We start from the raw sequence: 16,867 nt of genomic DNA on the forward strand, positions 1-16,867 counted from the left end.
AAATTTTCTTCTTACATTGTAATCTTTAGAAATTCAGTTTAAGTCAATTTTTATGTCTTCTGTGAGTCTAATTAACACACTCAATGTTTCCCCTAGCTTCCTGAATAAATATAATATGGTAATAATAGCTATTTTAATGTCATTACCTATCAAATGTATTAATCTGTGTTAGCTCTGGATCTCTTATAATTGACTGATTGTTCTAAAATCAACCATTCACATCATTATGTTTTTCTGCTTATTTGCTTAACTAGTGATGTTTGATTGAATGCTGAATTTTGTGAATTTTACTTTTGGGGAGTTGGATTTTTTTTTAATTCCTAAAAAAATTGAGATTTAATCTTGGGTAAGGCTAACTTTCCTAGAAATTAATCGTTTGAAGCCTTTCTTTTGAATTTTGTGAAGTAAGACCAGAGCAACATTTGGACAAGTAGCCATGTTTCCCCACCACTGAAAGGTCTCTAGCTGATACTCTGTTTATTGTCACGTCTCTTCAGTTTGGCTATTGAAAAAAGGCCATATTCCTAGTTGAGTGTGATCACAGGGCACTGTTCTTTCAGCCCTTTTAAACAGTTACTTTTCTAGCCTTGCATCATTTTCACACACCTGCATAAAATATCAGAAAGGTAGCCTTTAAATTTTTCATTTCTTATGCTAAGTATCAGGGTTTTGTTTGTTTGTTTATTAGCAGAGTAGTATGTATGTCTTTAAAGATTCTATGGATATTTTTCTTTTCATCATTAATTTTTAAGAATTGGAATTTGTAGGAGTAAATCACATGTTGTCCAAAGCACAAAGAATATTATGTTAGTGCTATTTATTTTTTTTAAGTTTTTTTTTATTTATTTATTTGAAAGGTAGAGTTACAGACAGAGAAAGTGAGAAGCAGAGAGAAAGGAATCTTCCATCCACTGGTTCACTACCCAAATGGCCACAGCGACTGGAGTTGGGCCAATCTGAAACCCGGAGCCAGGAGCATCTTCTGCATGTCCCATGCAAGTGCAGGGGCCCAAGCACTTGGTCCATCTTCCACTGCTTTCCCATGTCATAATCAGAGAGAGCTAGATTGGAAGAGGAGCAGCTGGGACATGAACATGCATCTGTTAACACTACCTTTTAAGGTTTATTTATTTATTTACTTATTTGAAAGGCAGAGTAGGAGAGAGAAAGAGAAAGATATCTTCTGTCTACTGGTCCACTCTCCCAAATGTCCACAAATAGCTAAGACTGAGCCTGGCCAGAACTAGGAGCCAGGACTTCCTGTGAGTCTCACATAAGTGGTAGGGAACCATGTACTTGGACCATCATCCTGTACCTCTGATCCAGCAAGAAGCTGGATCAGAAGGTTACAGCAGCAAGGAGTTGAACCAGTGCTCCAATATGGGCTGCAGGCATCCCAAGCAATGGCTTAACTCACTGTGTTGTAACACCCACCCCTAAAACTATTTTTTAAATGAAGATTGAAGTGAGTATGACACAATGTGTGGCTTTCTTTGCCCTCTGCAAGTGAGCAGACCAGAACTCTGAACACAGTGGAGGAATTCACGTGAATTCATAAATGGAGGATGAAGTTGGAGGAAGAGTTTTAGAGTCAGAAAGACCTCAGGATAACTCTGGCTCTTCAGCTTTCTATTTGTTGGCTTTGGGCAAGTCTTCAGCCCAACTGAAATTGCATTAGGCTTTCTTTAAATGAGCATTATACACCCTACCTGACATCATTCATGTGAGGCTTAAATAAGAAATGAACAAAGGTATTTTAAATACCTAATAAATGGTCAAGGGCTTCATTGCCTTATCTCTTTTTAGTGTATGGAGTTAGTTTTTGAGTGAAAAGCTTCCACCCAACAGAAAAAGAATCCACTCGAAATTGAAAAATGCATGTATCCCAAGTAAATGATAGTCACCGTAGGGAGAAATTTTGGCTGTGACATTATAAGTAATGGAAATTAAGAAGATTTCTGGGACCAGCACTGTGGCATAGTGGGTAAAGCCACTGCCCACAACGTCGGCATCCCATATGGGCAACGGTTTGAGTCCCAGCTGTTCCACTTGTGATCCAGCTCTCTGCTATGGCCTGGAAAAGCAATAGGAAAAGGCCCGAGCCCTTGGGCCCCTGCACTGCATGGAGACCCGGAAGAAGCTCCAGGCTCCTGGCTTTGGATTAGTGCAGCTGTGGCTGTTGCAGCCATCTGGGGAGTGAAGCAGCAAATGAAAGACCTCTCTCTCTTTCTCTTTCTCTCTCTCTCCCTCTCTCTCTCTCTCTTTCTCTGCCTCTCTGTAACTCTGCCTTTCAAATAAATAAATACATCTTAAAAAAAAAGACTTCTCAGGATAAATTTGAATCATGGTGATTTTTTTTGTACAGTATTCTCATTAAGGGCAGTTCAGAGTAAGTTACTGATGTTCTTTTATGTACCTTCTAAAATGTATACCTTTTTTATTTTTAACTAGGGGGAATTTGTTGCTTGTCTCCTGTCCCTTTTACGGCAAATGACAGATAGACATTATCAACAGCTCCTTGACAGTTTCAATACAAAGGAGGAATTAAGGGTAAGTGACATTTTTTAATATTCTCTCATATATCTTTTTATTTTCTTTTGTTCTGTATGTCATTGTTTGCATTGTTTCTCAACAGTGCTTTACCTGTTTCCTTTCCATTTTAAGCTGGTTTTTCTCAGTTTCAACACAGATGTGCTCATCTGTATTACCTCTTTACAATTTCTATTATTCCTGCAAAGCAGTTAACTCTTATTTTGAAGAAGGACCTTGGATTTGAAATGCTTTTCACCGAAGTTCAGTAAACTAGAAACAGAGTAATAAAACTAAGGCAACAAAAGCAAGTTGACTAACTATAGTTATGGGGACCTAGAAATATTACCTAAGCAAACAGACCATTAGCTGATTTCCTCACTCTAAGCCACGTAGAGAAGGTCTGGCTATCACTTTCTGAATATGGAAGCAGAACTGTATTTGATATTGTCTACTATGGAGCTCCAGTTGCACAATCGGTTAGCATGTGGTTCTTACATGACATTGCCTACCAGCTACAATCTAATCAATATACAGTGATAGCCTGACCAACTGATAGAAAATAAGGCTGCCAAGCTTACAAAAATCCAGTCTTTGCTGAAACTGTAGAGACTGTAGTGCTACCTTCAAGGTGTCACTAAAAACTTACAAGTTAACGGTCCTCAGTGGGAGGACTGACCAGTCATCTGCACTTACCTACTTTTCCATCTCTTCATTTTCCCAGACTTTTATGTGTTAACTATCACATTGGGAGGGTTGCTTAGAAACTGTTTGGTGGAGAATTATAAGACACCAAGTACAGTTATGTCTGCTTGGCTGGAGACCTTCACAGTGAGTGCCATAGGGGAAGATCTGTAGATTTTTTTTAACGTGGACAGTGTGTAGGAGTTACTATTATGAAGTGCCTAGAAGGTGATGCATGAGCTCAAAAGAAGTTTTCTGTTATCTGGGAGCCTTGCCAGAGTCATATGGGACAGAATCCTGTGGGGCAGATGTCACCTATGTAGCAGTCAGTAGATTGCCATATGGTATTATGTTTTTCATTCTTACATTTATTCTTGAGTTTAGAATTAAGAGTAGATAAGAGGCCTTATAACTCACCCATTGTCAGTACAAAAATCCTGACATCAAAGAGAAGATCATCATGCAGTTAACTTTCACTGAAAGTTGAGTATTTAACAGAGCTGAAGAATCATTAGTTTTTTAAGTCTGTAACTTCATATTCCAAAATTTCATGCACAACAAAAGCTGTATATTTTTACAGAGTCTGGGAATTTAAAAGTAACAGAGAAGCATAAATTGAAAGACATGAGTAATCTAGATGTTGAGTTTTATGCCTCAGTTTTTAGATTAACAATAGTAAAGCATGGGGCCAGCACCTTGGTTCAGTGGGGCCGTGACCTGTGGTGCTGGCATCCCATGTAGGCGCAAGTTTGAATCTCAGCTGCTCCACTTTTTTTTTTTTTTTTTTTTTTTTTTTGACAGGCAGAGTGGACAGTGAAAAAGAGAGAGACAGAGAGAAGCTCTTCCTTTGCCATTGGTTCACCCTCCAATGGCCGCCGCGGCCGGTGCACCGCGCTGATCCGATGGCAGGAGCCAGGTACTTCTCCTGGTCTCCCATGGGGTGCAGGGCCCAAGTACTTGGGCCATCCTCCTCTGCACTCCCTGGCCACAGCAGAGAGCTAGCCTGGAAGAGGGGCAACCGGGACTAGAACCCGGTGTGCCGGCACTGCAAGGCAGAGGATTAGCCTAGTGAGCTGCGGCGCCGGCTCAGCTGCTCCACTTCTGACCCAGCTCCCTGCTTATGCACGTGGTAAAGCAGTGGGAGATGGCTGAAGTACCTGGGCTCCTGCACCTACGTGGGAGACCTGGAGGAAGTTCCTGGCTCCTGGCTCCTGGCTCCTGGCTCCTGGCTCCTGGCTTTGGCCTGGCCTAGTCCTGTCTGTTATAGCCATTTGGGAAGTGAACCAGCTAATGAAAGATCTCTCTGTCTCTCCCTTTCTCTCTGTAACACTGCCTTTCAAATAAATAAATAAATCCTGAAAAAAATACTAAAGCAAATGGAAATAGTGAAGTGTTTTATGTGGTCTTTATTTCAGTCGATCAACACTCCTTTTCAAAGGATGTATTTCCCTCTTTAAAATCAACTGGGCCTACGGATCAGTATTATTTGATGATATTAATTAATCTCCCATTCAGAAAATACAGACTGAGCACCTCAAGTACGGTCAGCACTGAACCAGGCACTAGGGATGTCCCCTGACATGAGATTTCCTGTTTCTGTAGACAAGGAAACAGAGAAGTAATGACATTGGCACCCTGAGTAGTAAGTGTATAATCAACACACAGTGCTACAGAATACCTGAGACTTGCTGCCAACACAGACTCAAGACAACAGGAAAACTTCCCAAGGGAAATCTCAGCTGAAATCGGAAAGATTAGTAGGAGTGTGCTAGACATATGGTTGGCTGGGACTTCCAGATCTCTCGATTAAAATGTCATCTGTGTATCCTAACTGACGTAGCATACTCCCACCCTCTCTTGGTTCTTTGTTCTAAATTAGAATCTGGAATATTTGTATTTGCTTTCCCTGGTTATATGCTCCTTGATGCCTGGACTTTTGGCTGGTATATTGCTGTGTCCTCAGATCCCAGACCATGCCTAGCACATTATAGGCATTCAAGAAACGTTTGTTGATTGTTTGATAGAATATAAAGTTTAAGGAAGAGATTGTAAGACATAAGCCTTTATGAATAAGTATGGACTTTATTTTGAGGACTTTTGAAGCTGTTGAGAGCTCTAACGAGGGGGAGACACGATCTCATGTCTGGTTACACTGTGGAAAATGGATTAGTCAAGGTCAATATAGGAGGTCAAACCCTGTGAAGAGTTTGATTTAGTAATTTAAACTGGAAATATGTGCCCTGAAATAGAGACACTTTTGGTCTCAGATACTAGAGAGACATTCAGGAAGTTGAGTTGGCAGGTCTTGATGACTGATTATATAAAAAAGGTGATGAAGAAGAAGGAGTTGAAGATGACTTCCTGGCTCTTTGATAACTGGCTGGAAGTTGGTGCCTTTCACTCCATGGAGAACACACAAGGATCAAGTATACAGGTTTAGGAAAAAAGGTAAATTCAGTTTCAACCTGAATTTGGTCACCCAAGGGACATCCAGGTGACAATGTCTATTAGACAGTATTTGAAGTTAATAAAAGGAAATTGCAGGATGCAGATTTAGAAAGCATCAGCCAATGAAGAATTGCATCACGAGTCAATGTGACCATGCAAGGAGTGTGTTGAGCATCAAGTTCAAAGGCCACACGTGGAATTTTAAGGATTAAGGAGGAAGGAGTGGTGAACAGTGCCTGCTGCTGAAAGGAGGTCAAATTACATCACGAACAGGTGTTTTAATGCAGTCTTGAGCAATGTCATGCAGTGGTGAGATTGGAAGCCAAGCTGTGCTGGATTGAGGAATGAAAGGAAAAATAGGTAGATGCGTGCAGTGCTTCAAGAAGAAGACAAGGTGGCTACTGGAGAATAACTTTAAATGCCAGATTTATGACAGGAGAGAATTAAGTGAGTTTAAACATTAGTGATTGTAACAAGGAGAGAAGACTAAGCTGGATATAGAAGAAAGAGTTGCTAACCTACAGGGTAAGGTCCCTGAGGAGGCAGCAGGAGGGAACAGAATTAGCGTTGGCTGGGAAGATGATCATTTTTAGTAAGAATGGAAGGGAAGGAATGAGTGAATGTGAGCTAAGGACATTTATTAAATTTGCTAAGGGCTAATTACTCATCTATTTTTAGTATATGTCTTGAAAGTTTATCTTTTACAAGTAAATATTTCATGTCCTTAATTTTATTCAGACTCAAATATCCCCAGTTCTGAAACCTGTATTACAACATTCTTTCAAAATATAGTGATACTTGTTCCTAGTCCCTTATCCAAAGTCCTTTGTATTCAATGTATTTAAAAAATCAGAATTTTTAAATTTTGGAGAGAGCATCTGGTGCACATGCGATGTATTATAGAACCCCTCTGATAGGACCTGGAGTGACATAAAATACTCACCTTAGGTGGTATAAATAAAGACTACAAATCAAAACTACAAGGTAGTTTTGCTGCCAAAAGTATTATAAAACAAAACAAATTTTGGAGCACTTTGGGATTTTGATATTGCAAAAAGGGACCCAAGGACTTCTACTATCCAACATTTTATAGACAACTTAGTATGTGCCGGGCACTGTTCTAAGCAAATATTAATATTAATTCATTTTATCCTTAAAAGGATCTCATGAGATAGACCTCTGTTCTTTTGCTAAATATGCTAATTATCTGATTCTACAAGCAGTTATTGAGCATGTTGGCTGGACGTTAAGAATATCGAGAGTAATTCAGCAATCTGTGTTACTACGGGCATCTAAATCATCAAGCTATAAATGAGTGTGATACGCAAACAATGATAATGGCTGAAAATTAGAGAATACCTCCTGAGCCTGCCCCCAGCCATGAGCCAGACACGGGGAGCTGACTTCTCCTGCAGCATCCCCCTCCACCTGCCCCATGAAAATTGATTGCTAGTGGTATGCTTCCCAAGAGTTTGGGAGAGTTAGGAAGTTATTTACATCTGAGTGCTTTGCTAAACTCAGCTTTTCCTTAAACTTCAGTAGACTTTCCTAAACCAAAATTTTTGCTGTCACATTATATAAACTCTCATCTGTCAACACTTTAAAGGTAATAAAGTAGGCCTACTCATGGAGTAGAGATGTCTCAGAAAGGCCATTAGTAGAGGAAAAGTTAATTGAGGTTTTTATATCTACATTTTGGGTAGAAATTAGTAAATAAAAGGACCATACCATAGGACGATGTACAATTTAACAGAGTGAGATTTAATAGAATGTAACTGATACTGACATTAAACACTACAATCTCAGCAGTGGTACTGCACCCCATGGGAGACCAGGAGAAGTACCTGGCTCCTGCCATTGGATCGGCGCGGTGCGCCGGCCGCGGCGGCCATTGGAGGGTGAACCAATGGCAAAGGAAGACCTTTCTCTCTGTCTCTCTCTCTCTCACTGTCCACTCTGCCTGTCAAAAAAAAAAAAAAAAAAAGTAGTAATTCAGAGACCAACATTGTGACACAGCAGTTAAGCCCCAGCCTATGATGTTAGCATCCATTATAGGTACCAATGAAATCTTGGCTGCTCCACTTCTGATCCAGCTCCTGCTGATGCACCTGGGAAAGTAGCAGAAGATGACCCAAGTGCTTGGGCGCCTGCACCCATGTGGGAGATGCAGATGAAGTTCCAGAATCCTGGTTTCAGCCCTGTCCAGTCCTGGACATTGTTGGCATTTGGGAATTGAATCAGCAGATGAACGATCTCTTTTTCTCTCTCTGTATCTCCATCTCTCTCTGTAACCCTACCTTTCAAATAATTAAAAAAAAAATAGTCAATCAAAGGACATATCACACACATACATGCCCTAATCCCCAGAGGCAGCTACTGTTAACACCTAGAAGAGTATCCCTATAAACTATTTTCCTGTGCTTTACATACATATTTTAATATAGTCATACTGTTCATATTGGTCTATACTTTTTTTGTACAATAACATATCCATGGATATTAAATAGCCCAATATCTCATTCTTATGAGTTTTATTATGTGGATGCTAAATAATTTATTAATTCCCATCTGATGAACAGTATGTTTCTGATTTTTGCCATTAGGAAGAATCTTGCAGTAAATAATCTCATGGACTTGAGCTTTTATTGCTGTAGAATAAATTCCTGGAAGTAGAATTATTGGACCACAGGTTATAGACATTTTAAATTTTAATTAAAATTGGCAAATTATCTATTGAGATTTTCAAATGAATATCTTTTTATTCTTCATTCCTAGCATCACTGTTTTTTTCCCTTTCTTCTTTCACCAATTCAAAGAAAGATTTGTCTTAGCATTTCCTAGTGGTTCTCTAAGTCAAAATGAATTTTCAAAGTGTGTAGTTCTTGAGTATCTACTAAGACTAGGGATGTTTTAACTTACTTCATGCTTGAAGAGTGTAGGTACCTCCAGGGTTACTGTTGAAGTGGCTTCTGGCCTTTTGAACACTGTGCCCTTTCTTATTTTGGTCCTCGGGCCCTAGTGTGTGTGAGTGGCGTGAGTCACAGTGTCTAAACACAAGCGTGTAGGAGCAAAGGCCTTAGGACTGCTGCTCTGTATTGTTTAATCTTTTCCTTCTCTAGAACATGACATTATTTTAAAATGAACAAAAGCAAATACTAGGTAGTGATTAGGTGTTTTTTTCCTTTTCATATAGTCGGTAATGTTTTATTTTACACCCACCTTATCCTGGGAGCTAAAGTTTTGTCCATATGCTTGGTATTTCATGAATATACAACAGCAAGGCTCCTGCTCGTTGTTGATTATGACTTTCATATAGAACTGTGGGGATCTTGCCCTAAGCTTGAGATTATACATGTTCTGGAAATTAAATACAGCACATTTATAACTTGCCATTGTCTCCCATATACCGGCCCACTGGCTTTCAGAAATCATCTCTGGTCAAGCTTCAGTCCAACTTTAAAACTCTAAGTACTTCCCATTACCTGCAGGTTGAAGTCCAGTTTCTTTGCCACATCTTCCCTATCTTCCATGTACCTTCCAGTCTCATCTTCGACTTCCTCCCAAACAGCTTCCACTCCAGCCACTTAAAACTACATGTGCATTCCTAGCAAACAATATCTGTCTATCTTAATAGATAGGTAGAATTTTACTTCCTCTGAATCTTTTTTTTTTTTTTCATTTCTGACATGCCTGTTCTACCACTACTTCATTTCTATTGCTCGATGCATACCCCTGTTAATCCCTCCCCTGCCTCCAGCTCATGCTACAAGATTCAGCCCAGGTTAGCCTTTCTTGAAGCCTTCAGAGGCCACAGGTCCCCCTCTCTGACAGCACACCCTGATGCCCTGTGATTATTTACTACTACCTTGCTTTCAATGCCTCTGGGCTCCTTGAGAGTAGGGACCCTATCTTTGCTTCTGAATCACAGCCTGGAACACTAAGTCTTTGTGGAATGAGTGAGTCCTCTTTTTTTTTTTTTTTTTTTTTTTGACAGGCAGAGTGAACAGTGAGAGAGAGAGACAGAGAGAAAGGTCTTCCTTTGCCGTTGGTTCACCCTCCAATGGCCGCCGCGGCCAGCGCACCACGCTGATCCGAAGGCAGGAGCCAGGTACTTCTCCTGGTCTCCCATGGGGTGCAGGGCCCAAGCACTTGGGCCATCCTCCACTGCACTCCCTGGCCACAGCAGAGAGCTGGCCTGGAAGAGGGGCAACCGGGACAGAATCCGGCGCCCCGACCGGGACTAGAACCCAGTGTGCCGGCGCCGCAAGGCGGAGGATTAGCCTATTGAGCCGCGGCGCCGGCCGAGTGAGTCCTCTTAATAAAGTTCTGCCTGCTTAAACAAGCCATCTTTCGACAAGTGATTATTTTGACTTATTATTTTTATTTAAATATATCGATGAGAGAAAACCATTCTATAGCTCTCAGAGATTGAAGATCATGTGGGAGTTATTTTGCATATATATTCTTAAAGATTTCATTTTAAGGATGTAAGTTTCAATGTGATAATGATTATTAACACCCTGTAATTGAATTTGAAGTTCATTCCAGGCATATTGCACATTTGAAATTTGTGACAAATTTTTTAAATACTATTTGATTATGGTCTAGGTCATAAGTGGATGAAATGTGTTTCTAGAGAATTCTGTGCTGTTCATTATGCTTGACACAAGTGTAAGGAAGACAGGTTCTGTCTGTCTGCCTTCCTCAACAATGCTTCAATTCCTGGATGTCTTCAAATGTCATGGTCCCTGAATTCTCCCTTCTGTGTCTCACCAGTTCTGTTTCATAAACTTAATTTCTGCCTTGTGTCATTCTCCATATCATAGTGTCACATATAAACACAAAGTAGTTTGGTGTGTGTGTGAGTGTAGTACAGTCAAAAAAATCCACAACACAAATTTGATCTCCTCACACATCTGCATAAAACCTATTAGTGTCTCCACATTGCTGCCCTGAGGGTAACTTGCCAAACCCCTTCCCTTGCAAAAATAATGAGGTTTGTCTTTTATTTGTTCTTTTTATTTTTTTTTTTGCCTTTTCTTTATCTCAATTTGTTCATCTTTTATTTAGCCCTGTTTGCCTTTTAGCACCATTTCTTGCCAATGCCCCTTGCAATCCAGTCAACCTTATGCCCTGTCGGCCTCTGAGGCCTGAATCTGTTGTTCCCTCTGTGTGGAATACTTGGCCCTCAGACTTATCCTAGTTTGTAAAGTGTGACATGACTGTGTGGTTATTCATTTAACATTCATCTCTCCCACCACATTCCGAGCTTCCATAAAAGCAAAAACATTCAACTTACTGTGGCATGGCATGTTATAGGCACTCCAGAAATACATTTTGCCTGCTCCGCTCCCAATTCCAGCTTCCTGCTAATGCACACCCTGAGAGACAGCAGGTGATGGCTCCAGTACTTGGGTCTCTACTACCCATAAGGGAGCCCTGAGTTGAGTTCCAGGCTCCTGTCATTACAACAGCCTGGCCCAGCCATCGCTGTTAGGACATTTGGGGAGTGAATCAGAGAATAGGAGAGCTTGTGTATCCTCTCTCTCTCTCTCCTCTCTCTCTCTCTCTCTCTTTCTCTCTCCCTCAGCCATAACTAAGAATGTTTTAAAATCAAGACTATATCTTACTTGACCAAGTGTCACCAGTGTCTACCACAGCGCCTGGCACTGTGTGTAAAGCACTGTGTGTCTGTAAATGAATAAAAGTAAACAATCATTTCAAAAATCTTTAGATCTCCTCTTGATTTCTTTCTTTCTCCTTTGTTTCTCTTCCTTCCTTCCTTCCTTCCTTCCTTCCTTTCTTTCATTCACATGGGCCTTTTATTGTTTTGGGTTTTATAAAAACTTTTATATTTGAACCTCTTGCACTGTAGAAAATCTACTTTTGGGTATTTTTTTTTTTTAAGATTTCTTTATTGGAAAGGCAGAGTTACAGGGAGGCAGAGGCAGAGAGAGAGAGAGATCTTCTATCCACTGGGTCACTACCCAGTTGGCCGCAGAATCTGGAGCCAGGCCAATCTGAAGCCAGGAACTAGGAGTTTCTTTCAGGTCTCCCACAGAGAGACTTGGACCATGTTCTGCTGCTTTCCCATACTCATTAGCAGGGAGCTGGATTGGAAGTGGAGCAGCCAAGACTTAAACCAGCACCCATATGGGATGCCAGCACTGCAGTAGGCAGCTTTACCCACTAAGCCACAGTGCCAGCCCCCAAAAATCTATTTTTATAAAGTAACCCTTCCCTGTTTCTTTGAACTCTGATTTGAAGAATACCAATAATACTAGTTACCATGTTGTGCTAAATGAAGAAAACACAAGGAAAAATAAACTCTCCCAGTCTGCCAATTTTGAAATGATGGCATGTGAAATAATTATTTCTGTGTGCCATCCAAACAGGAATATTATAGGCATAGTAGTGTTCTTTTTTAAATTACAAAAGGAATCTGTTACTTGGCTATACTCATCTGTGTAAAATAATCATAACTATAAAACCATGTATGCAATGAAATGACCCAAAGTACTGAGAGAGGCCAGACAAGGAAATACCCTGATATTTGGGGTAGGAAGAAAAGAGATGATAAAGAATCTAGTATTCAGAACTTAGTGTATTTTAATATTAGAACTTAGTTAGATATGATACCTGAGCCCATGTCAAGAGCCTTGGGTGATCACTGACGTCATAAATGAGTATCAATTGTTAAATCAGCAGCAGGAGTCACTGTGCACTTACTCTCTATGTAGGACCTCTGTCCTTAATGAGTTTTATTATGAGAATTAACAAAACTAGTCTTCAAACAGTACTTTATGTGTGTCTGTGTGGGTGCAAACTGTTGAAATCTTTACTTAGTATAGAGTTGGTCTTCTGTATACAAAGATAATTAAAAATGAATCTTAATGAAGAATGGGGTGGGAGAGGGAGTAGGAGGTGGGATGGGAGTGGAGGTGGGAGGACAAGTATGGGAGGAAGAACCACTATATTGCTAAAGCTATACCTATGAAATTTGTATTTATTAAATAAAAGCTAAAAACAAAAAAGAAATGAGCCTGGCACATGGTAGTGGACAAGAACTTGCTGAAATAAATTACAATAAATAGCAAAAGGAAAAGTGTTATCACAATATGATCTGATGAAACATTATCCTACAGTTTAGAAATAAGGAAGCTAAAAATAATTATATTCTTTTTTTCTATTTCCTCTATCTATAAGAGATCATAAAGCCCCCCTCCCCATTTTTCTAATTGTGAGAGATTAGTTCCAGAAAGGTTAAATAAATTGGCAAGGTCACTGAGCCTAGTTAATTGCAAGTAGTTGCAGAGCTAGGATTTCTGATTCTCAATATATCGTTCTTTGTTTAAAATGTATTTTCTATAAATCAGTGTGTTTAGTTCTATAAATGTGGAAGAAGCTTGAGTAGATGCCTAAGAAAGCTACTTGAGACACTGGACAGTTTTCTTGATAGACACAAAGATTTACGTTGTTCCATAACATTAGTACAGTATCATGTGCTGCCACAGCCTTTTATTTGTGAGCTGAATGGCAACAGGAAAATGAGATAGCACAGAAGCAGGCTGTCTCTTCCCAGCTCCTGCACTTGGAATAACTTTTCTTTAGAGCCCAGCCCTAAAACAGTGTCTTCTGCACTACACAAGAACAGCTGAAGTTGCTAGCCAGTGAAATAAATGTCTTGCCTCCCATAGTCAATCCTTTCTGCCTATTTTTTCTCTGTACAGCTGACATCATAACCCCACTGCCCAACTACACACACACACACACACACCTCACAACAACAACACCACCTCCAGGGATGCTGCCTCCAACTTCCAGTTCTGTTAAGGGTTTGAGGCAAGAGGATGAAACAAATATTTTAGAATTTACTGGGGCGCAGCAGGTTAAAGCCCTGGCCTGAAGCACCGGCATCCCATATGGGCACCGGTTCTAGTCCCGGCTGCTCCTCTTCTGATCCAGCTCTCTACTATGGCCTGGGAAAGCAGTAGAGGATGGCTCAAGTCCTTGGGCCCCTGCATCCACATGGGAGGCTTGGAAGAAGCTCCTGGCTCCTGGCTTTGGATCAGTGCAGCTCCAGCCATTGCAGCCATCTGGGGAGTGCACCAGCAGATGGAAGACCTCTCTCTCTCTGTCTCTACCTCTCTCTGTAACTCTTTCAAATAGATAAAATAAATCTTTAAAAAAAAAAAAAAAAGATTGTACTAAAACTATTCCAAACTAATGAAAGGCAAATTTGTTCACACTTTCATGATTTTTCTTTAATATCTGTCAGCAAATGCAATAAGATAGGAAACTGAAGTGGATTATAATTCTTGGGAATATAAAAACAAACCTACTTTTTATAGGGATTAGAGGTATTTGTGCCTGAGAAACTCAGAAAAATCAACTAAAAAACAATTAAAAGAAGTTATAGAAATGCATTAAAAGTGGTGGCTCACAGTTTTGGTAGGCTAATGATCTTCTACTCCAAGGGAGAGCTTGAATGTGCCACATTCCCCAAAATCCTCTGACTGGAAGTGGGACGCATTTGGGAAACCATTGTTTGTGACTCTAGAGACACAGGAAGGATCTGTGTGGCCATTTAAAGACATTTAACAGAGTGGGCATGTTTCCACATGGCGCATACTATGTATCAGTGCATATGTGTAGATGCCAAGGACGCTAAATTAGTTCTTGTCACAATATTTACAGGCTTGATCGAAGCTGTTAGAGCATGTAAAAAAAGAAAAGAAAACCTACCACATGGTTCTCAGTTTCTAGAGTCTATCTTTCTATTTTCTATTGATATGAGTGACAACCAGAATCATATATGCAAGCAGCTTACATGTTTAACATAATGTGTTGTTGGGTTTGATAAATAAAACTCTTATATTTTGAGTTGCTTTTTATTTTTTAAGCAACACCATACTGCTGTCTTCAAACTGTTAGAGAAATGCATTTTCCTAGGGTCATTTAGGAATACTAAAAAAGTCTTCAAGTTTTCTTTTTTTTTAATTTTTTTTTTATTTTTGACAGGCAGAGTGGACAGTGAGAGAGAGAGACAGAGAGAGAAAGGTCTTCCTTTGCCGTTGGTTCACCCTCCAATGGCCGCCGCTGCAGCCGGCGCACCGCGCTGATCCGATGGCAGGAGCCAGGATCCAGGTGCTTTTCCTGGTCTCCCATGGGGTGCAGGGCCCAAGCACCTGGGCCATCCTCCACTGCACTCCCTGGCCATAGCAGAGAGCTGGCCTGGAAGAGGGGCAACCCGGACAGAATCCGGCGCCCCGACCGGGACTAGAAGCCGGTGTGCCGGCGCCGCAAGGTGGAGGATTAGCCTATTGAGCCACGGCGCCGGCCCGAGTCTTCAAGTTTTCTAGTTACTAAATCTAAATCAAAGTTAGATTGAACCAATCTTTTTTTTGAGTAGGGAAAACTCCTTTTCATTAATTACATTTGTCACATCACCACCCTGATATTTGGTAAGTATCATGCATGGTGGCACTTTGGGCCCTATCTCTTTTAAAGAAGAGATTTCCTTGTCTGATAATAGCCTCTTGTCAAGAGTGCTTCCAGGTGACCAATCTAAAAATGACATCTCAGTAAATACCAGTGTCTTGGTGCTTGGCATCGCTTGAGTAGTATCATGACACTTAGGGCTTCTGTGCACTTGTTGATGAGCTCAACTTAGCACACGTCCTGTTTGGAATTGATTCTGCACTGAACCCTGTGAAATTCACTTAGATGCTATAAACTTGTACATATCCCATTAATACTACATTGAGACACCTTCTCAAAAAGATAGGTTTGTATGAAACATGCTTTTTGATAAACATTACTTTTTCAATTTTACCATTCACTTTAAGGAAAGCAGACTGAATCAGAATTGTTAGACTGTTCTCTAACACATCTCACAGAGTATTCAGATGTTTAGGACATTTAATATGTGAAAGGGAGTACTTTTGCCTGCTTCTGATATGAGTTTTTTATTTTATTTCCAAAATCTAAATGGAAATTATAAATCATTTCCACTGTGCCTGAGAAAGGAAAATGGAATGTTTGGGAAAGGTAGCAAGCCAGGGCGTTTAGATGCTAAGAATGAGAAGGATGATAATTCTTTCTCCTGTGTAAGCTATTTTTTTTTTTCAGATTTGTTTATTCATTTTAAAGATAGTCACAAGATAAAGGGAGGCACACAGAGATTTTCCGTCCGCTGCTCCACTTCCCAAATAGCTGCAATGGCCAGGACTGGGCCAAGCCAAAGCCAGGAGCACCAAACTGTATCCAGGTCCCCAATGTAGGTGGAAGCACTTAGGCCATCTTCCACTGCTGTTCCAGGCACATGAGCAAGAAGCTGGATTGCGAAGGGGAGCAGCAGTCACTCCAGCTGGCACCCATATGGGCTGCCGGCATCACAGGCAGTTGCTTATCCCACTGCACCAAAATGCCGGCCCCTACATAAACTATTATTTTTCATTTGACAGATAGAGTTAGATAGTGAGAGAGAGAGACAGAGAGAAAGGTCTTCCTTCCATTGGTTCACCCCCAAAATGGCCGCTAGGGCCGGAGCTGCGCCAATCCGAAGCCAGGAGCCAGGTGCTTCTCCTGGTCTCCCATGTGGGTGCGGGCACCCAAGCACTTGGGCCATCCTCCACTGCACTCCCGGGCCACAGCAGAGAGCTCAACTGGAAGAGGAGCAACTGGGACTAGAACCCAGCGCCCATATGGGATCTGGCACTGCAGGCGGAGAATTAACCAAGTGAGCTACAGCACTGGCCCCCCTGCATAAACTATGAAATAAAGTTCCCTTCTTCTCTGTAATGCTTTGAAAATGGCTACAGCTATGCACTCCGTTTATTTAGCGCATGTATTTACAGTTGTAATAAATCAGCAAAATGACCTATTTCTTCCTGACTGCAGGACTTCCTGCTGCAGATATTCACAGTGTTCCGAATACTGATTCGCCCGGAGATGTTCCCGAAGGACTGGACCGTTATGCGCTTGGTTGCTAACAAGTAAGATGCTCACTTAAACCGATGACAATTGCAGCTGTACAGAGGAGAAGAATACAGAATGATCTTCCTAGTTTGATCAGTTTGAAACCTCGAAGTCCTAAGTCTGTTTTGTTTTGGCTTTTGAATTAACTTCTCTTGGCCTTTTGTTGTTGATGTTATTACAATTTATTTTGAATATATCAACATCATTGAAAAATTAAACAACCTGA

At 40.8% G+C, this 16,867-nt stretch overlaps 1 protein-coding gene across 5 annotated transcripts in view; it reads left to right on the plus strand.

Annotated features, from left to right (window-relative positions):
* Positions 1-16,867, plus strand: part of DOCK4 (dedicator of cytokinesis 4) — a 521,894-nt gene that overhangs the window by 400,437 nt on the left and 104,590 nt on the right. For all 5 annotated transcript variants that reach the window (XM_017342765.4, XM_008258382.5, XM_008258384.5 and 2 more), the window contains exons 26-27: positions 2,452-2,550; positions 16,564-16,658. In XM_017342765.4, the coding sequence (XP_017198254.1) occupies positions 2,452-2,550; positions 16,564-16,658 (194 nt within the window). The remainder of the gene's footprint in view (positions 1-2,451; positions 2,551-16,563; positions 16,659-16,867) is intronic.

Source organism: Oryctolagus cuniculus, chromosome 3 (genome assembly GCF_051225735.1).
Source record: "Oryctolagus cuniculus isolate XC-2025 breed Fujian yellow rabbit chromosome 3, ASM5122573v1, whole genome shotgun sequence".
NCBI lineage: Eukaryota > Metazoa > Chordata > Mammalia > Lagomorpha > Leporidae > Oryctolagus > Oryctolagus cuniculus.